The following is a 22610-nucleotide window of genomic DNA, read 5'->3' on the forward strand; positions in this document are numbered from 1 at the left end:
TCAAAGGTGTAATAATAATTATCACGTTAATTGCAATGGTAGTTGCCAGTATGGCAAAGGTAGAATGGTCATTTGAAACGGGACCGCGATCTGAGTCACGCCTGTAAACGTAAGTACCAGATAATATTTGAATATAAACACTCTTGAACTTTGGATATAGTATGTTTAACATTCAATAATAGACTTCGTATTGTGTGATTTTTTACTCACTATACAAATATCGTACCTACGAGATACATGTACGTAATAAATTAACAATATACCCTTTGCAATAGAATATGTTTTACATGTCACATACAGCCCTGGAATACAACGATCCAATCTATGTTTGGCCTGCATTTATATTCGAATATTCATACTTTGTTCATTAAACGTAGTGATTTGCTTTTGGGTGAGTATCATTATATTTTCTTGATCAACGACACGGTAAGACACTAATTATCATTTTCCAAAATTTGTAATATAGCAATATCAATCACGACGCATCGTGTTATTGTCTTTGTATTGTCTACAACATTTTTCTCCACAGAAAAACAATAACATGAAAAAGCAAGGGGTCTATATTGATATTGAAACCATTCTTGATGCTTCATTTTTTTTTGCTTGCAAGTGCAAATGATTTACGCCTCTCTTACTTTATTTAATCGTAAAATAAATCATTTTGTTATGTATATGGGCTATTTTCGTTTTGAAAACATTCTACAAGCGGGCCCTGCACAGGGTCTTGTCACAACTGGGACCCGTTGCAGAAAGAGTTGCAATCAAACGCAACTCTAAAAATCATGCGCAACTTGATTTTCAACCAATCAACAGCGCGCATTTGGGACTTGCAATTGATTTTTTGACTTGCGTTTAAACGCAACTCTTTCTGCAACGGACCCCAGTATAGCCATCCCCAATCTAAATGCTGAGCGCGTTTATAACAACTAGACAGGATGTCCCATTTTCATAAAGACGTCGGGATAACTCAACCGGTATTCGAACCTCCAACCTTCTGTTCAATCTACCACTGAGGGACATCATGTGTATTTGTCATATCCAATCAGAGAACAGATTTGAGTCTTAAATTCAAATTTGCATCAACATTTCATTTGATTTCACATTTTGATATCTATCACAGAAATTAGGTCATTTTTGTGACGCGTTTTAATGAATGAATGAATGAATGATAATTCTGAATGAACTGGAATCTGCAAATATGCCCTGTTTATATTTTGATCATGGGCGGAATTCCCAGGGGGGACGTGTCCCCCCTACCACAAATAGTAGGGGGACACAATATCAAAATGTCCCCCTACTATTTTTGGTCTTATATGATGGGAAAAAATGCGTAATTCACATTCAAAATAACACATGTATTTTGGACTAAATGACCTAACATTTTGGGTGAAAACCTTTTTTTCTTTTTTTTTGCTTGTCAAATTTTCCAGAGTGAATTAAATATAATGAGGGGCAGACTTGGAAAATCAAAATAATCTTTCATGTCTCTGTATAAAATTTTCGGTCGCGCTTCGCGCTCGCATTGCTTGTTAGGTGATTGTTCAATATGAAGCTTAAATATCAAGTTTGGAAGCCAATATACATTACACATTTCATGGACCTATCCACGGAGGATTATTTATTGTTAGTGGGGGTGCTTATTGCTGTCCATGACACTTTTCACCTCGGAAATCGAACTTTCGTTATTTTTAAAAAGTGCTCTGTAAAAATGACAGCTTTATGGTCTGAATATTGACATTTTTTGCTCGCGCTGAGCGCTCGCAAATTTCGATTTATTTAGCAACTATTATTTTCGTGAATTCCATTTAGTTTGAAAAAATACCCTTTTTAAGTCTGATTGTCATTACGTATCAGATAGCGTTACTCGCTCGCATTTTGATTGGCGAGTTATGTATGTCTCAATACTGATTTCATGACAGTTTATCAAATATTTTGGCTCTCGATATGCGCTCGCATTAATGGTTGAAAAATATTTTAACTGATGCCTTCTATTCATAATTACAAAAGTGCTTGATAAGTCCAGTTTTCAGGCCATAATATCATCAGATTTCTCGCCCACATTAGGCATTGATAAATACGATATTAATTTTATGATTAAATTGTCCCTTTTGTTTCATCACGCGCTTAGCAAGAGGAATGGGAAGATAGTCGTGATTTTTATATGACATGTCCTAAGGATGTCTCGGTCCTATGTCAAAATTATATCCACCTCACAATTTTCCTACGAAGTGCTTGAAATATAGAGCTGAAATTGACTCTTTTTTTCAGATCGGAATATCATAAAGTTTAAGCTCGCGCTCGCTCTGATTTTTTATGATAAAAGATGTGTAGAATGCCTAGTTTCTAGGTCTAAATCTGAAACACGCTCATATTATTTAGATATTCAACTTGTTCTTTATTTTACTCATTATCCAGTTTCAGATCACAATATAAAAAATTTTCTGCTCGCGCTTTGTGCTCGCATTATTAATGTAGAAATATCCCCTATCACTCATCGTTTTCATGATTTACAAAACATGAATAGAGTGTCCCGTTTTTAGGTTTAAATCTCGAATTTTTATGCTCACGCTTCGCTTGCATCAATTGTTTAGTTATATATAGCTACCCTGTTCACGATTACAAAAAAATGATTATTTTCGATTCTTTTTGTAGAAATGTCAAAAATTTTCAGCTTGCCATTCGAGCTCGCATTATTCGATTGCTGACATATGTAACGTCTTCATGGCTAAATGCAAGCGGTCTTTAACAGGTACCTTTTCCATCAGTTCATTTCTGCTCGCATTTCGCGTTCGTAGTAATTTTTTAGTTGCATACACATTTTTTTTAGGATAACAAACATTGCCCAGAATGTTCAAAATTTAGGTAAAAATGTATAAAATTCCCCCAAAAAAATTTGCTTGCGCTTCGCGCTCGCATTATATAGATAAGGATTATGATATTATATATTCATGTTGATTTATAAGAATAACGCTAAGAAGTGACCATGAGGACTACCCCTTCAATGAAACAAACAAAAATCATCTTCGAGCGGCCGAGCGGGGATTAATGGCTGAACAAATCCCCCTCCCCCTATTGGCGAAGGCTGGATCATGCTGGTTGATATGGAAACAGCTAGTGAGGAAGATCTATGGTCTTTCATTCTTCTGTTTTGTTTTATTTGACACCTTTCAGCCCCTGTTTATTATAATACATTTCGTTCTGATTCGCCCAGGGCTCAGGGGGTGCTGGTTTAAAATTTGACAAGAAAATAAGGTTTCCACTACAAACTGAAGGACATTTTTGAGAAACATTTTGTTCAAAAGTAATTTGGCAATGATAAAAAAAAGTTTTCACCGCAAAATGTAGGTCATTTTGGTTACATTTCTTCTATTTATCATATCGGATTTCCAGGAGGTGCTGCCTATAGAAAATAACACACGCACCACCCCATTACTAGCAACCTATCATACCCTTATCTCCATCGGCGGCGGAAGCCCAAAAATTTAGGAGGGTCCATCAGAAAATTTGAGATGGACACAGGTAAAAAAATTGACAACAGCAAAAAAAAAAAACATATTTTTTTTTGGGGGGGGGGGAGGTCCCCCACCCCCCCCCTTCAGGCGCCTATGCTTATCAACCCTTCGCCCCGTTCGCAAAGAATAGTTCTCACCGGGAGTTCTCATTTGCCCAATAATAACGTCCTTTCATTTTTATTGATTAAAAATAGAAAGAAGACAAAGAAACACACACACACTGGTTCCTATGATAACTATACAGCATTTCCATTTATTTTATGCATAGTTTTATGATAGCGGAAGCAGCATGAGTTCCAGATTTTCGTCGCAGGTCCCCGATTGCGTGGTTCAAACATGCTACGAGTATGAGGGCGTTATCATACCCAACTTAATGCCCTTACGTGTGATCAAACGAGTGAGGACATTTGCATGTCGACCCGATGATCTTTTCGTTGTGACCTACCCAAAGTCAGGTATGTACAGGCGCGGATCAAGGGGGGGGGGGGGATGCACAGTGCACAGGGGGCACGTGCCCCCCTTTTGAGAAGAGAAATTAAAATTTGTAATGTAAAAATGCCATTGAAACCGAGATGTGACCCCCCTCTTTGAAATTGAAGACTTTTTTTCTCTTTTTTTTCTTGTTAATTTTTTTTCTGTTAAAAAAATCTCTGTAATTTGTGATTGAAAACCTTTTTTTTGCTTCACAATTGTTCCGGGTACGAAATATCTTGAATTCGTGGTTAAAAACCTTATTTTTTTTATATATTTATTTATTTATTTTTTTTTTTTGGGGGGGGGCTTGTCAAAATCTTCCTCCCAAAAATTTGCCCCTCCCCTCGAAAAATCCTACACATAATTTTGAACTTCGAAACATCAACTAATTCGAATTTGTTATAGATTTGAACATCCTATGTAGAATCTTATTTTACATTTCGCCATTCTGTACAGCCTTCCCCCTCTTTTTGTCTCGCCTGCATAGCAGAGCGAGACTAGGCGTCGCTCATAGAACTCTATGGCGTCGCTTTTCCAACGGTGTCGTCAACATCAAATCCTAACCTCAGGTTAAGTGTTTGAAATGACATCATAACTTAAAAAGTATGGAATTAGTTCATGAAACTCGAACGTAAGAGTAACCAAGGATTACTGAACATCCTGCCTTGGTTTCAGGTTGGATGACCAAGGTCAAAGTTCATTTAGGGTCAATGAATTTAGACCATGTTGGGGGAATCAATATCGAAATTTTTAAGGATAAGTTTTTGAAATGTCATCATAAGTTAGAAAGTATATAAACCTAGTTCACGAAACTTAAACATAATGGTAATGAAGTATTCTTAAATATTCTGCCCGAGTTTCAGTTCACATGACCAATGTTAAAGATCATTAGTGTCATAGAACTTTGGTAAATTTTGAGGTATTTGTTGAATTACCATCATAACTTTGAATGTGTATTTATTTATCCATATATTCATTTATTATTGTTATAATTATTATGAGTATCATTTCATTATCATATTTATATTATGTCAGAAATAATATATATACTTTTTTTTTTGGGGGGGGAACGGCACCAGCCAAAGCGGTACATAATTTCTGGATATAAATCGAGGATACTATTTCCATTTTCAGGTACAACATGGACCGAGCATTTGTGTCTTTTAATAAAATACGACGGTGATCACAGCAAACTTGGAGGCGACCACTTGACTAAACATTTCCCGTTCCTTGAGATGGTCGAAGACCTAAGTAACCCAACGGTTAGTCTATATATAGATTTCCTTCCATTTATACAAGCAGGTAGGGGCGGTTCCAGGATTTTCCAAGGGGGACATTTTTGTCAAGGACAAATGTGACAAGCAAAAAGAAAAAAAGTTTCCGCTACCAATTCGAGGTCATTTTGCTGCAGTAAAAACATATGCACCTGTTGGAGGAAAGCTCTGAGAAAAATTTGGAGAATTAATAATATGACTCATTGTGATCTGGTAGCTTTACTGTCTGATTGTCAACCTCTTGAGAATGCTTTCAGATATAGATTTCAAAAGTTTAATAACATAACTGTGAAAACTGGTTCGGGATTCATAAGAATGGTTTTGAAATTATGCCAAAAGGAACCCTTTTTCAACTTTTTGTGATAATTTAAATGAGGTGCAATATTTTCTCAGTGAATGTAATAAGAGTAAGGACTGTGATGTCCGGGCATGTAAAGAACTAGATGTGAATGTTCTGAAAGAACTTATAGCAGTAAGAGATCAGGAATGTATCTGTAACACGTTAACAAGGGAAGAAGTGGGTCAGTTGATTGAATTCCTATGTATTTCTTAGCTTCAATTTAATCTATCTTCTCTCCCTATATTTTATTAATTGTGATTTATTGTGTACAATTTGTTTTGTTTTGTTCTCTCTCTCTCTCTCTTTTTTTATAGAAGTGCCACATAAATAATGTTACATGTATATTATTTGGCGAATAAAGATGATATATATAAAAAGCAGACAAGCAAAAAAAATATATTCAGTTGCACAGTTATGCATGACATTTTCCTCTGATACTGTTTTTATTGGTAACACTAAAAGCCCCTTTCACAATTGGTGGTGCGACTGCTCAGTTACCGTTCCGATTGTGTGAACATGATATTGTGACCAAATGATCGCAAACCATCGCGAGAGCCATTTTGAAAACCCCTTCATTGTATCGCTAAAACACTCCATATCGATGATAATTTTGCATATTCATATCATGACGTCATTTCAGACCTCGCCAGCATTGATTGATTTAGCCGAGAAGATGCCATCTCCTAGGATGCTCAAATCTCACTGCCACTCCCCCTTTCTACCCGCGGATATCGGAACCGATGATCCGAAAGCAAAGGTAATCTCATTGTCACTCCCCCTTCCCACCCGCGGTTATCGGAAGCGATGATCCGAAAGCAAGGGTAATCACATTGCCACTCCCCCTTTCTACCCGCGGATATCGGAACCGATGATCCGAAAGCTAAGGTAATCTCACTGTCACACCCCCTTTCTACCCGCGGATATCGGAACCGATGATACGAAAGCAAATGTAACTATATTTATATATAGCGCCTATATTCATATTAGAATGGCCTACCGATTTATTATACATGTATAAATTTGCACATCAGTTTTGATAAAAATATGAACTTCAGCTCAAACATAAACGCATGCGCCAGCAATTATCCCATTTAATTAGTGACGTGATTGAAAAAAAAATATATTAGGGGGCACAATATGGCGTAGGCCTACATTGCAGAAATTTTTGAATTTTTAAAATGACAGTCTAACTTTTGGATAGATATGATATCGTGTGGAACAAAACATGATCTTTCTACACCTTTTTTTCTTCTTATTATTCTTCTCTTTTTTCGTGAAAGTTAATGATTAGCTGTATGTCTTATATACCCATGCCTTAGGTCCTATAGCATAGTTATACCCATACATGCGATACGTAGTTCCTACACTCTAAAAAAGGATTGGTCAAAATGACCAATCTGTTGGTTAATATGCATGTGTCCGACCGATAAAATTGGTCAACAGCAACCAAATTATTGGTTCAAATCGACCAAAATTTTGGTTGATATTGACCAATTTTATCGGTCGGACACTTATTAACGAACAGATTGGTCAATTTTACCAATCCTTTTTAAGAGTGTATCCGTACTACGTAGATTGATATAAGAATTTTTAGGTCTGAATGTGGGGCTATCAAAACGATTTTTTTTTTTAATTTCAGGTCATTTACGTAGCGAGGAATCCAAAGGACACGGCCGTCTCCATGTATCACTTCTGCCACTATATTCCAAATATGCCACGTTACGAATCTTGGGATGTTTTCTTTGAAGAGTTTCTAGCCGACAGGGGTAAGTCCTAATTCCATAACAGACATTCGGGCGACCACACATCTTACGATTGGTCTGCGACCCGATTTTCAGAATAGAATGTAGTAGAATTTGATGCTAAACTTGAGACTTTGAATATCTTACTGTGTAATGTTCTAAACCATCGTACGAATAGCTATGTTGAAATATGTGACTATGCTATCATCCTTAGAATAAAAGCGAATTTAATATTTAGTTGTAATAACCATGATAACGTCATAGCAATCGTACGATTGGCTACGATTTGAAACTAATTGGGCCTTTATTCCGAAATAAAGGCTTGCAATCTTTCAAAGTGGTTATACTAGTATTCTTTCAATTAATTTAAACATCAAATAAAATGATATGTTCATTTCACATTTTCAGAAAATGAGCAAAATGCGATTTGTTCCAAAATCGGATCGCGAACAGTCGTAAGGTGTGCGGTGGCCTTTATATGTATAGGCATCCTCGCGTAGCATTGCCTTGCATGCGTTGTTGGCGCGATCTACAACCGGCGCGGCGCATCTCTGACAACTCTAGTTAAAGCGAATTCCTGTATCCTCTGAGGGAGGGCGTTGTGAGATTATGACGTCATATCCATGAGGTGTATAGTCAATTTGAGATTTTGCAACGTAACTTCTACGACGCGATAACCTTGCATGAACACTGTAATGCGCATGCTCAAGCTAAGGAGAAACGGCTCTCTGCAAGCGTCTAATATAACAGGTTTTGGCCAAATAGGCTCGTACAGAATAAGTTGCGTCGCCTAAAACAATTATCGACGACGTACGCTAGCTAAATGCTGCCGTCACATTTCATCTGCGATGCCCGCGAGTCTATATTGTTTTCTTATTCAATCCACCTATATTCGGTTCGCCGTATGGCCACATTAGGGGAAATGTGAATGCGCCATATTGCTGTCATTACGCTTGCTTTCACATACGCTCTTCGGCTATTACATTCACAGAAAAAATGCACGCTGCTTAACCCTGTTACTCTAACAAGTTGTTGTAATTGTTTAAACTTTTTAAATAACTTGTTGAAAAAATTAAACAGTTGTTAAAAAGCTTAAACGGTTGTTTAAATTGTTTTAACAGTAGTTTTTAACGTGACGGGCTTAAACAATGAGCTTATAAACAACGATTTTACGGTGTTTAGACAGGTTTAATGACGAGTAAATATTGAATTAATAGTTGCACACCAAAACATATATTTCCCAACTTGCTTCGAGTTGAACGAACACAAAATATTTCCATATCGGTGGCAAATTTACAAGATTTCGGTCAATGGGGGGGGGGGGGTCCAACACCTCCCTGGGGTCGTCGCCCGTGGCTATTTATGAATAGACAATTATTTATTTCGATGCTCCTTTTAAAAGTTTCTAGAATCCATTTTTGCCAAGTATATATATATATATATAAACTTCAGTCCATGGATAAACTTTATTTGAAAACGTGTTACCACTAGACGAAATCATGATCATCCTTACTTTTGTTTTTCATCTCAAGTACAAAGATACGGAAAAATGGGTTAGGGGTTAGTTAACATTGGTTCTTATCTCTCCAACAGCTCCCCAAGGATCCTGGTTTGAAAACGTGTTACCATGGTGGAGGAGAAGAAATCATCCTAATGTTCTCTTTCTCAAATACGAAGATATGAAGAAGGTAGGCATAATCTGGGATCGAAAGAAAGATTGGTTTGACAAAGGTGGCGCTCACGGGGCAATTATTAGCTGGGCATAATAGTCCTTCTATCGATCTATCTTGATATAAATGCAACATCTACGAAGCGCTCTATGCTATAGTCTTCGGAAAAAAGTGCGTATTTGAACCCTTTTGTCCAGTATTTGGAACCCACGAGAAAAAGGCTTTCCTTAAAAGGGTTCTTTACCTGCTCTGGAACCTTCAGTGGTTCATTAAACGATTATAACAAGGTTCAACAGAGGCCGTTTAAGGTAATTTAGAACCTTTTATGGAAAAACTAAGGATTTCAGATATACAGGACAAGTATAAGCCATCTAAGAACCATTGTGGAGGAGCCGTGGTGTAGTGGTTCTGACTCTCGCCTTGTAAACAGAGGGTCGTGTGTTCGAATCCCACCGCGGTCTGGCGTCCTTTGGCAAGGCGTTTATCCACACTTTGCCACTCTCGACCCAGGTGCTAAATTGGTACCCGGTAGGATGTGAAAGTCATTGTAGCTTGTCCAGTATTGTGTGCGCCTCACAGGCGACTGACTGGAATACTCCGCAGGGAGTGGAGGATGTGCACACATTGTGTGCGGGAATGACTGATTGAATCCGATGACCGGGGTAATAATATATCTGTAAAGCGCTTAGAAACGTCGTTCCGATGGATTAAGCGCTATATAAAAGCGGATTATTATTATTATTATTGTTTTCTAGGAATAGTTTTGAATAGAATGTCCCGTTTTCAGTTCTAAACTTCAAATAAACTCCCACTTCAAAAGAACTCTCATCTTAATCATTGGCAAAAAGAATGCTTAGAATATCAAGTTTTCAGGTAAGAATATAAAGAAATTTCAGCTCGCTCTCGGCACTCGCATTATCTGTGTAGTGAGATATGTTTCCTCCTAATGAGTTACTACAGACAGTCATCAACAGGTACCCTTTTTCTGTTTTCAAGTCAGTATACTAAAAATTTGAGCTCGCGGTTCGCGTTCGCATCAATTTGTGGAAGAGCCGTGGAGTAGTGGTTCTGACTCTCGCCTTGTAAACAGAGGGTCGTGTGTTCGAATCCCACCGCGGTCTAGCGTCCTTTGGCAAGGCCAAATCCACACTTTGCCACTCTCGACCCAGGTGCTAAATGGGCACCCGGTAGGATGCGAAAGATATTGTATGTTTGATTTTGCCAGCGCCATAACGAGGCTGCGATGAATGCAAGGAATGCTCCCCAGGGAGTGGATATTGTGCACTTTTCGCGCGGGATTGAAATTAATTCAATGACCGGGGTAATAATATGCTGTAACGCGCTTTGAGCCATTCTGGGAAAAGCGCTCTATAAAAATTGGCTATTATTATTATCATAATTTGTTGGTGAGATGTGTGTGTAGGTGAGTTTGTTTGTTTTGTGTGATCGAGCGCATTTGGAACGCTATTAATGATTCTACCCCCCCCCCCCAATCTGAAAAGTGGATCAACGCCCCTGGATTCTGGACCTCTGTGGCTAAAAGTCATGAGACTATCCGCTGTGTCATGTTTAAACACCTTATTGAATGATGTAAGTGTTGAGGTTCGATTTGGACCACGGACCAATAGTGGGGGTGCAAAGTCCGGAGACCTATATCGACCGAGCCAAATTTATGTTAAAAGTTCAGGACTATTTTTCTTCCCAAAACTACTCAGGATCTCCCAGGGACCGTGCGACAGATCGCAGAGTTCATGGGTAAATCTCTTTCTGATGACGTCATTGCGAAAATTGCTGAAGCTTCGACGTTCAAAGCAATGAAGAACAACCCTTCATCAAACCCAGATACTCTCATAATGAAGGGTATAGAGAAGGCTGGGATGGAGAAACCAAAAGACAAATCGTTCATGAGGAAAGGTAGGAGATTACATTGTTCTATGAGAATTGTAGAAGTGATCTTGATACAGGTTGTTCATATCAAGCGCTTATCTAGTTCTGTTTTTTTATCAAAAACTATGAACTGCAGATACTCTCGGCCGTTCTTAAGAAAACATTACACAATTCATGACTAACGGCTCAACAATCTTTTGGCCATGTCCACGCAAAATGATAAAAGAGATGAACAGGTACTGCATCCACTTTCCGTGTCCGGCAACTCCCGGATCCAAATATCAATGCAGATTACAAATGGTTTTGTTTGGGATACTGTCAGGGATGGATCCGGGATTTTCCGGGGGGGGGGGCAAATTGACAACCAAAATATAAAAAGAAAGAAAAAAGAAAAAAAGGTATTCATGTTCAAACGAGAGGGCACACATTTGTTTTTATGGCTTTATTACGCTACAAATTTTGCCCCCCCCCCATCCGCGCCTGGATCATACTGTTAAGGCTGTTAACAAACTTATCCCTATTTCCAAGCGAAAGCATTGCTTGCCACCAAGCACATAGCTGTTCCAATGACCATACATGCATGCTATTACCAATGAAAAATACAACAAAAATCATGCAAGATTTGCGAAAATTCAGGGAAATTGAGACATTTTTCTGAGAACGACCCTATTTAGAAAAGTAACTAAGTAAAAACATTGCAAACAAACTAATATATATTTTTAGTTCCATCTCTCTCGTTCTTCGTATATAACATGTGAGAAATTATACATGTACAACACTTTTGGCAACACTTGTATCTAAATATGTTGTGAAAGAAATGAATGAAGAGAACAATGGTTGGCGTAACTTAAATCAAGGTTCCCCAGAGCTATCTACCCTAAGTTGGAATAATTGGTAATGCCGAAAAAAATGTCTCTACCGGGAAAGAACCTGGGCCCCCACCTTGAACGCCGGTGCCTTAACCACTAGACCACAGAGACGGGTTAATATGGCTAGGGCGACCCCGATCCGATTGACCGTCAGATAGACAGATTTTCGACACTATACACTATTTTTTCGGCATTGCCAATTTTTCCAAAGGGCGGATAGCTCTGGGGACCCTATTAAGCTACGCCTACCATTGTTCTCTTCATCCATTTCTTTTACAATATTATATAAAAATACGTATATTATATTTGTTTTCTCCATCAGGCGTGGTCGGAGATTGGAAGAATTATTTCACTGATGACCAAAATAAACGATTTGACGAACTATACGAGAAGCAAATGGCGGGATCTGGACTTGAATTCGAATTTTAGGATTACAGTGAGATTGAAACAACCAATCTCACTGTCGACACGTTGGAGACAAAAATTTCTATAATTAAAAAAATGGGCTTATGAGCATAGTTTGTATCCGATAGATAAAGTAGTTCCTTTGTTCTATGTTTGTATTACGAAATATAAAAAAATCTATGAAAAAATTTTCTTCTCTAAGAACACTGTAAAAAATATTGGGTAAGGTTTTAACCAGTACGAGGATAATTATGTGACCAACTTATTTGGGGCAGTATTTTACCCAATGTAGGAAGTATATTGTCAAGTAAGCAGGTAAGATTTTTAGAGTTTTTAGAGTGATAGTGCAGGGGTTTACCATGTCTTTTATCAGAAGGAGCCAAGAGCTCAGCAGCAACGCTGCAAAACTACCTTGACTTCAAAGCGTTTTAAGTGTTGAGTGCAGCGCAATAAACAATTCTTGCGGATTGGACGCCTGATAGGTTGGTCAAAATATTTGAAAGTGTATACATGTAAGCCCTATTAGCAAGAGCAAAATGACTCAACTCTCCAAGTCCCGTATTCTGAAGTCGGGTTTAAACTCAGGTTTAAAGTTGGGTTTAAGTATGGAGAGCCAATTGTTACATTAATCACTAACAGTAGAGATGTCATATTTCAGCTCATTTGGCTCTCAAATCATTCATGATTGTCTAGGAAGTATAAATAGATGATTTTTTTCACCATTGAAGAATCAGGAAAGAGCACATTAAACATACGAAACAAACAACTTAATTTTTGACCCTTTTGGCTTTCTAGTTTAGCACAGAGTTAGACCATGGTCTAAGTTAAACTTGACTTCAAAATACACGGGCCAAAGCGTTTCAAGGGTTGAAGAGTGCAGCACAATAAAAATTTGTTGCGGAAGGAAATGGACGTCCTTTAATGTTGGTTAAAAATATTTGAAAGTGTATACATGTAGGCCCTGACTTGTAGGCAAAAGCATAAAGACTTATTAAATTCTCTATCTGTTTATCAAAATGTGCCAGGGTAGATAAATTCTACTTTTCGACAATCATCTTTATAAGTACGTAGTAGTATGGTCCATACTTCTTGACCTTCTTTACTTTACTCCAACGATGTCGTAGGGCTAGATCTGTTCAGGTATAGGCTGTTGAATCAGAGACTGTTTGCCTGTGTACCGATCCAAAGAATATCTTTATAAAATATTTTTATACGTGATAGTGAATGTTTAATTGTAAGTCTAGAAGCAATAACATCAGTGCAATAATTCAACTTTATATAAAAGTGTCCTAGGTTATTATAGGTCATATTTTTCATGATTTTTTTTTAATGCCCAAAATGTTAACTTAATCTTTTCTGCTGGTGGAAAAAAATACAATTCACACAATTACAGATCACTATTCTTGTTATGAACATTTGTATAACCTACACTCTTGAAAAGATTTGGTTAAAATAGCTAAACTGGTTAAAATCTATCAGAATTTTGTTTTGTACTGACCATTTTTTACCCACAATACAGGAACGTTTTCTGAACAAATACACACAACAACATGATTTAAACCGTTTTGACCTCGTCTTTAAATAAATGACAACGGTCGTAGAAATATTTTGAGCTCAGGATTTTTTAAAACATCAGTAAAAGGTAAGCGAAGGTAGAAAGAGAGAGGGAGAGAGAGAGAAAGAGAGAGAGGAAGGGGAGAGAGAGAGAGAGAGAGAGAGGGAGGAAGAAATAATTGGGTGGTAAAAAAAATTAAGTGACCGACACAAAATTTTAATATTGGTTGTGTTTTTGCGATTTTCTTGCATTTAAAGCATAAAACCGGTGTTTTGGCTCAGTTGGCAGACCGTCTCACAACCGGGAGGTCGGGGGTTCAAACTCCGGCCGCGTCAGACCAAAAGACGTTAAAAGATGGGAGTTGCTGCTACCCTGTTTGGCGTTCAACAATAAAAGGGATAGAGCCTCGTCGATCTGGAGCTGCACTGCGGCTGCCGGGCCCACGATCACTTGGGCAAAACAAATCTTCGGAGTATTTAATTCCTGGTGTATATTTCGAACAATAAAATATGGATTTCAAGATTTAAGATTTTAAAAGATGATTGACTAACTTTCTAAGAATCTGGTAGAAGAAGAGAAGATGCCATAAGAAGATCGACGCCCTCTCTAGTTGGGTTCCATCTTCGGGTGGCCACACCGATGCCTGGAACGTGAGGGGGCCAGCGGGGTTCTGCAGGACCCCCAAGGGAAGGCGTGTCTCCAAGTAAGCCTTGTCTTCCCACCATTGCTCAAGCTGTTTAGGGAGTGAGAGAGAGAGAGAGATAGTGAGAGAAGTAGGGAGGGGGAGGGGGGGGGGGTGGATAAGAGGAGAGAAGGGTGGGGTGTTAGAATGGGAAGGGGGAGGGGGGGGGGGGGAGAGTGGGTGTTTGTGGGTGGAGAGGGGGGGGGGGGGTTATTCAGAGAGGAAAGGAAGGAATGGAAAGAAGACAAAGGAAGGAAGAGGGGGTGGGGGTGAAAATGAACACGGTGAATTGATTTCTTAAGACAAAATCACCCCAACTGGTGATAAGAGTTGCTATGAACAATGACCCTTTAATACTATCAGTACTCCTTATGAACATTGGTCCTATATTGATGCAATTGTGTTGTCCTCGTGTTACGCTGTAAAAACTTAAGTGTTACAACTGGCACCAGTTGGTGTTAATATAGGGTACCACACCCTGAGGTGTCAAAATTACACCCTAGAGCCTGAACATAACACCAAAGAGTGTAAATGTAACAACCAAAGCTGTTGTAAACACCAAAAGGTGTATAATACTATCAATTTAACACCAGTGTAAAATAACTGGTGTATTCCTCTATTTACACCGGTTAACATCACAATTTTTGCTGTGTATGATTAGCAAGCAGACTCAGTTTTATTTCGAAGCTCAATGACTAAAAAATACAATGAAGTATATTGGTATAAACAAAGTTAAAGATAAATAAAGTGATGAATGTTGATTTAACACCAGCCCGGGATCTATATATGTCCACGCCAGAGAAGTGTTAAACAACGACCAGTTTGGTTTTGGTCTATTACCAGATAGGTGTTTATTCAACACCAATTTTTGTATTAAAACACCATCGGATCGATTCCAAACTGGTGTTGTTTCAATACTTTTCTGGTCTGGACATGTACAAATTCCGGGCTGGTGTTCAATCAACACCGGAGTTTTTGCAGTGTACCTTAGATTGTCATCATAAGGCAACTTAAAGCCAACCGCACACTATACACGAGTACTCGTTCTGTGCATACCCATAATGTTTGCTAAAAGTAATAAACACCCAATTACAGGATCTTACGTCGCAAATCCAAAGTCGGCTTCTAATATCTACGGTAGATATGAAGTTCGTATTTCACCAAATTAATTTTGTAGAAAGAAATGAAATGCCGGAAAACTATTATAAACTACTACAAATATTAATAATAATGATAATGATAATAATAATAATGATAACAATAGTAATAATAATAATGATACTACTACTACTACTACTACTAATGATAATAATGCTGACAATGATGATGATGATAATAATGATAATAATAATTATAATAATAATAATAATACATATTTTTGCTATCTGATTTACACCTTCTTAAATGACACAGTGTTAATCCATGCCTAACAGTTTCATTTGAGTACATTCCATGGTGGAACAATACTTCTGTTAGTCTATTAAGGGTTTTGGTCAGCCCTTGATTTACTTTGAGCCATTCTGGGTATAACATTTCAGGATATATATATTCAACACACAGATGGACTCATGTTTTTAGAAACAATTCCTTGTATATAACTTAAGTTTGTCAAAACATAGACTGGCGTTCTTATATTTACTCGATTATCTTACAAGTTTTGTTTGTTTGTTTTGTTAAAACATAAATGTATAGTTTCCCGCAATCAGCACGAAACTTTTTTTCAGCGAAGTCGTGCTAATACAAGAATACAGAAAGTTACAAAAAGCAGAGCTTAATATATCAAGACAAAACAGATGATGACAAGGATATAATAAGAATGAGTATAAAAGAAAACAAATGAAAAGTATGCTCATTATGAAAAAACGTTGTAAATGAATGGCTGTAAATGAAGACTGTAAAAAACTACAAAAATAATGGAAATAAATCCTACCCAGTTTTTCATCTTTTTGGCCCTCTCCTCGAGTTTTGTATGAAGGTTTTTGCCAACACCATGACCAAACTCCCCTACAATCCTTTCTGTTTCCTTGTATTCATCTTCCAAAAGAAATGGCCTCACTAATATAGAAACGGAAATTAATAAGATTTCTATAGTAAGAATTCTTTTTTTGTCCATTATTATCATAATCATGTTTTATCCAGAGAGGGGAAGTATAAAAATCAGAATTGTTGATGAAACTCAAAAGCGAGGGGGCGAAGCGACCGGGCTTGTCAATGGTGGAGTGCGTCATCGTCATCATCATCATCATCATCATCATCGTCATCATCATCATCATCCTGAACATCATCGTCATCATCATCATCGTCAACATCATCGTCATCATCACCATCGTCATCATCATCCTCCTCCTCCTCATCATCATCATCTTGTTTCTTTCCTACTCCAAACCCTCCACCACCACCACAACCACCACCACCATCATCATCATCATCATCACTATCAACACCACCATCACCAACACCACCACCACAACCACCACCACCACCACCATCATCATCATCATCGCCATCTGGTACTTCTACAGCCGCCACTCAAACCTTAATTGCTCAATCAAAAACACATTTCCAAGTGTTTTCACATAACAACAACAAATGGAAACCATTATCTTCTTGCAAACGCACACGCACTGTCCCACACTGCAAAAAGCATTATTCCTATAATACCCCGTTGCCTACCCGATTCGAGGTATTTGTTGAGAGTTTGACTGAGCGGTGGAACCGGCAGTGATGGCAGGCTCTCGTCATACTTGAAGGTCGGTTCCCATTGCGAAGCCGAGTTCAAAGCCATGCTCTAATCCTGGAAGATTCAGAAGAGGTGAAAAATTAATATCACAAGAGTTCAGCACGAGCCAGACATATCAATGAAACCAAACGTTATAAGGCAGATTTCTCTCCATTACGTCGGAAATCGGTACCGATATATGTCGGTAATCAAGGCCTCAACCCCCCCCCCCCCTCCCTACTGGAAAAGGCATAGCGACGCCCCTGTGTGTAAGGGATAACGCTGTTTCTGGAGCTAAACCCCTTATCTAGTAAATGAGCCATTAAATGTTTTTCCTTCTTAAGCACACAGTCTACATACCTCAGAAGAATGTTGCATGAAAATATCCCCAGGTTATAAATGCTCTTGATCAGAGGGTATCCATTCAGGGTAATAAATAATATTGCATTATATACATGCGTTTATTATGCAGATACATGTTGCGACAATAATAGGCCTAGTCCATGAATAAATGGACTCTGAACGTCTCGTTCGATTTACATGCTATCTTCGGTTCTTATCTTGAATTTTTTTCTTCGCATTATATTAATTATCATTATCATATTATTCTTATCCATCAAAAAATTGTTCAAATACTAAGAATGATAGGCCTGAGTTGATTCACAGATAAGACACTTCTACACACCCGTCTTTGACACTATTGAATGATATACAGCAGGGATTGATAAGTGAAAAGGGCATTAACATCTAAGTGATCATGATACTGATAGTTAGAGAGTAAAGGGCGAGACAAAAACAGAGTATGAAAAGAGAATGACAATGAGAGAATAGGGGAGAGAGAGGGAAGGGGGGGGGGGGTGTTTGCACACCTTAAAGGGATGGTACAGGCTGTAAATATCTATATCTCAATGAGTAGAGTAAAATTCACAGAGCAAAATGCTGAAAATTTGATGAAAATCGGATGACAAAAAACAAAATTATTGAATCTTTCAAGATTTGCATTATTCCGGTGAAACCGTACTGTTCTAGGCATATCTTTATGAAGATTCATTAGATGGGCTTATGATTTCATATCCCCACTTGTTCTTTTGTATTTTGTTATATGAAATTAGGTTTATTCAATTTGTTCCAACCAAGAACTAAAACAATTGGATTGAAAAGTGATTAATGCAATAGTTATTTATTGCCGTAACTTATTTTATCAATTTCATTGGAGACACATCATTTACGCATGTCTGGAAAAATGAAACGTTTATGATTTCATGTTTAACATAGGAAAAAGGAAAGTTGGGATTTGACATCATCAGCCCACCTAATAAATATTCATGAAGATATGCCTAGAACGGTTTCACATATCTTTATTAAAATTCAATAACTTCGTTGTTATCCGATTTTGATGAAATTTTCAGCATTTTGCTCTGTGAATTTTAGATATAAATATCGTTAGTCCCGAGTATCCCTATAAGCAAAACTTGAAAATGTCACAACTAGCATTATATTTTACATTCAAACTCTCAGGAAATTTGCAGTTATAAATTCTTGTTGGACTTTCACTCTAGATATTTTCACAACATCTTTCTTTAGGGGGTAGACTTGGCCTAGTCTGCTATGCAGACTCTGAATGACTCGTGAGGTGGGATCTGCTACTGGTTTGCGAAGCAAACCAGCCTGAAAGGGCGAGCGAAGTAGACCTAGTCTGCTATGCAGACTCGTTGAATCAGCTGAGGTACACACACTGCAGATGTGGGTCTACATTTGTAGACTAGACTTGGCCTTTAATATTTCAATTTTTCACCCATTTCACCTCCCTCACGCTCTCTCTCACTTGCGTACTTTTTTCTCCTTATTCGCTATCATCAGATTTCCTATTCTTTACATGTAGACAAAGGCACAACCACTTTCACCCACACACACCTCACCCGCATTGCCCGCCTCCCCCCACACAAACACATGCAATGGAAGTATGGAACTGAAATCCTCATATTGTTACATAATTCCATTGGTTTACCCCTCTCCACAAACACAATTACAATTAAAACAAATGCACACTTTGACGATTTGGATTTATTAATTTCGTATGATTTCCATGAAAATTATCTGGTAAAAATATCAAAAATATATATATTCATATCTCAACATATACAAACATATCATTGTAAGGATAGATTTAAAATAGCCACAAATTACAAAGGATTTGCACAACCTCCCTGTATCAAGTACATGGCAGGGTAGAAGTAGTTTTTTCTTTACCACAGTAGGAAAAGACAACAAAAAGATTTAAACTATCGTGATTTGATCATTTGATGATTTTTTAAGGGGGGGGGGGGGAGGGGGAGAAGGTATGACAAACTAGATACAGAATAAAAATACACATTAATGCATTTAAATTCAAACAAAAGAAGCAATAATTTTCGAACTTGTTCCACATGTACACAAGAAAATATGCACTGGTCATCTAACACAGAATATATTCTCCACTATACATTTTATCTACATGATGATGACCCCTAACGTTTTTTGTCTTTAAAATATCTTGCTGTGTTTAAACAAAATTAAGTCAAAATAAAATTTTATTTCAAGCTGAGTCTTGCAATGAAATGTTTCACAGTTAGTGCAATTAATTATTGCAGCATTTTTCTTCTGCAAGAAAAATTGGCAATTGATACAAAAATAGGAAGAATATATACTCAGAGCATTCAAACTTGATGTTTAATAAATCGGTACTTTACCCACAAAGCATGTAACAAACACGTTTCTCTGTGTTGTTGAGTACAATATTCTGGGCCATTTTCATCAAAAGTTTTAATTTGTACAACTCACAAGCAACTAATGCGAGTGCCCAGAGGCCCACATTCTCAAGTCATGTTTAAAGATAAATTCCAGTTTTGGTAACGATCTCAAAATGACTTTTTATAGAATCTAATATGATGACCACTCAAGTGTCTGTTTGTATGAATAAAAATATGTGCCCAAGGATTCTGGAAGAAATTGTGTAATTGCCGAGAAATAAGCAAAATAAGCGCGGATTCTGTCACTTTCGTCGGGTCTTTATTCCAGCAATATAATATACACTGTCCCACGTGTGCCTATCTGTGTTGGTGATCTTCAGTTTGAACATTTTTCAGCGTAGATTTCAAGATTTCACAAAGTTCAGTTTATGTCACTGTACCTGATCTAGATCCTCGATGATATACTGACAATTCAGCCTTGTTTTACAGTCTTTCTCATGAAATCAGTGTTTACTGCAACTACTGGAGTTTCTCTTTAACTGAGACCACAGCCTAACTCTGTCCTAAATTAATGGGGAGCCAAACATTCCAAAATTCTGTTTATATTGTATATTTCTCATGTGTAGTATTTTGTTTCATTTTGCTTTCATAACAAAGAAGAATACTTCAGTTGCCATTCCCAGGTTATTATGAACAATTTGGGTGTCATATGAGTTAATAAAATGGATGTGTACTGTAAGGGATTTGTGCTCCAATTGGCACGCCATAGTTAAACCACAACTTTAATCCAGGGCTTGATTTAAATTTGAGTTCAGAATACGGGCCAGAGTGTCTACCGTTCATTACTTGATCACTTCGCCGGTGTAATACAAGAGGTACTCTGCACTGCAATAGAAACATTGCATTAAAGATAAATGAAAGTAGTTGCAGTAAACACTGAATTCAAGAGAAAGTCTGTAAGACCAGGCTTAATTGTCACTATATCATCGAAGGATATAGATCTGGTACAGTTACATAAACTGAACTTTGTGAAATCTTGAAATCTACGCTGAAAAATGTTCACACTGAAGATCACCAACACAGATAAGCGCACGTGGGACAGTGTATCATTATTGCTTTGAATGTCGGCCCGACGCTTGACCCGAATCCTGTGCTTATTTGCTAATTTCTCAGCAATTACACAATTTTTTCCAGAATTCTTTGGCACATATTTTTTATTTATACAAACAGACACTTTGGTGGTAATTTCATTGGATTCTGTACTAACTCATTTTAAAATCGTTACCACAACTGGCATTTATCTTGAAGCACTATTTGCATAATACCGACATGTTCCACTAAATTAATCCTGTGTTTATTTCAGCTATCAAATATTGAATACCTTGACAACTTTGACTTCACCAAGAATTGATTTTGTTATGAAACATAACAGATACATGTACACAATCAGAGATGAGCTTACATAAACTTACTAAGCATATACATTTAGGGCTGACTATAAAATCAACATTTATTGTCTTGAATGGCTGAAATCTGCTTTTCATTATAAATTACAAAATTACAAGAAATCGGTAGTGACGTAGACCATGATTACATTTAGAAAACATTAACTTAACCCAGTGACTACTGAGTTTTTCAAATTCATAAAGATTTTGTAGAGATGAACTGGTTATCGTACCTAATTGGTTAAAAAAAAATTAATACATGCACTGTGATATTTACCTGATGTTGAGTGTAGGGGAAGGGTGCACCAAATGATGTCAAGAAATTTGAAAATGATATGTTAATAACAAAAAATATATTCATATTTTTTCATTACCAATTCCTATCTCTAACACAGTTACGTAATATGTGTAGTACTGCTTGCATATAAATACCAAAGAATTAATCATCTGATCTGAGTTATTAAAAAAATAAATTCATTAAAGGGGAAGTTAACCTGAAGAAAACTTTGTTGTAAAAATAGCAGAAAAATAGTACAAAATATTGGTGAAGGTTTGAGGAAAATCTGTTAAAGAGTAAGAAAGTTATTAGAGTTCAAAATTTGGGATTTGTGACGTCATAAACGAGCAGCTGCCCCATGAGTTATGTAATATAAAATATATGAATTTCAAATTTTGTATGGTTCCTGATGACTTAATTTTGTTTTCTTTTCATGATCGGGTGTGAAATGATTTGTCTATTGATATACAAAAGTTACAGTGAAAACCATTTTCAATTTTCTGAGAAAATGACATTTCATTGATTTTTTACCATTCGCTATGTAGGAATGCTGCTTGCATATGACGTCACAAATCAAATAATTGAAATTCTAATAACTTTTTAATTATTGGATGAATTTTTCCCAAACCATCATCAATATTTTTTTTTATTTTTTCTGCTTTTTTTACAATAAACTTTTTGTCAGGGTGAACTTCCCCTTTAAAAAAAAACAATTTGAAAAAGCTAAAAATAGCATTACTTCTTGAAATCCATCACTATTTACTGATACATCTAATTTACAAGTAAAAGGTGTTCACAAAATTCATAAAAAAATACACCTTTTGAAAAAGCTATAGATCACATATCTTGGGTACTGGCTTTAATAAAAAATTTCCAGAAAGCGATTTCAGTTTCAATATTCAGAAAAATCATGGCAAAATTGATACAAAATAAAATACCTGAGAGTTGATTGATATGCATGAAGTAATGAGGTATTTCAAGAATGACAAATAACATAATACACATAGTAATGATGATAATAAACATTGCT

General features: G+C 37.0%; 1 protein-coding gene across 1 annotated transcript; it reads left to right on the forward strand.

Annotated features, from left to right (window-relative positions):
* Positions 1-313: 313 nt before the first annotated feature.
* Positions 314-12496, forward strand: LOC121426786 (sulfotransferase 1C2-like). The gene is made up of 8 exons (XM_041623187.1): positions 314-391; positions 3781-3967; positions 5121-5248; positions 6241-6357; positions 7240-7366; positions 8936-9030; positions 10728-10926; positions 12091-12496. Exons 2-8 carry the CDS (start codon positions 3802-3804, stop codon positions 12195-12197), a joined length of 939 nt encoding a protein of 312 aa, XP_041479121.1. The 5' UTR covers positions 314-391; positions 3781-3801; the 3' UTR covers positions 12198-12496.
* The last annotated feature ends 10114 nt before the right edge of the window (positions 12497-22610 follow it).

Source organism: Lytechinus variegatus, chromosome 13 (genome assembly GCF_018143015.1).
Source record: "Lytechinus variegatus isolate NC3 chromosome 13, Lvar_3.0, whole genome shotgun sequence".
NCBI lineage: Eukaryota > Metazoa > Echinodermata > Echinoidea > Temnopleuroida > Toxopneustidae > Lytechinus > Lytechinus variegatus.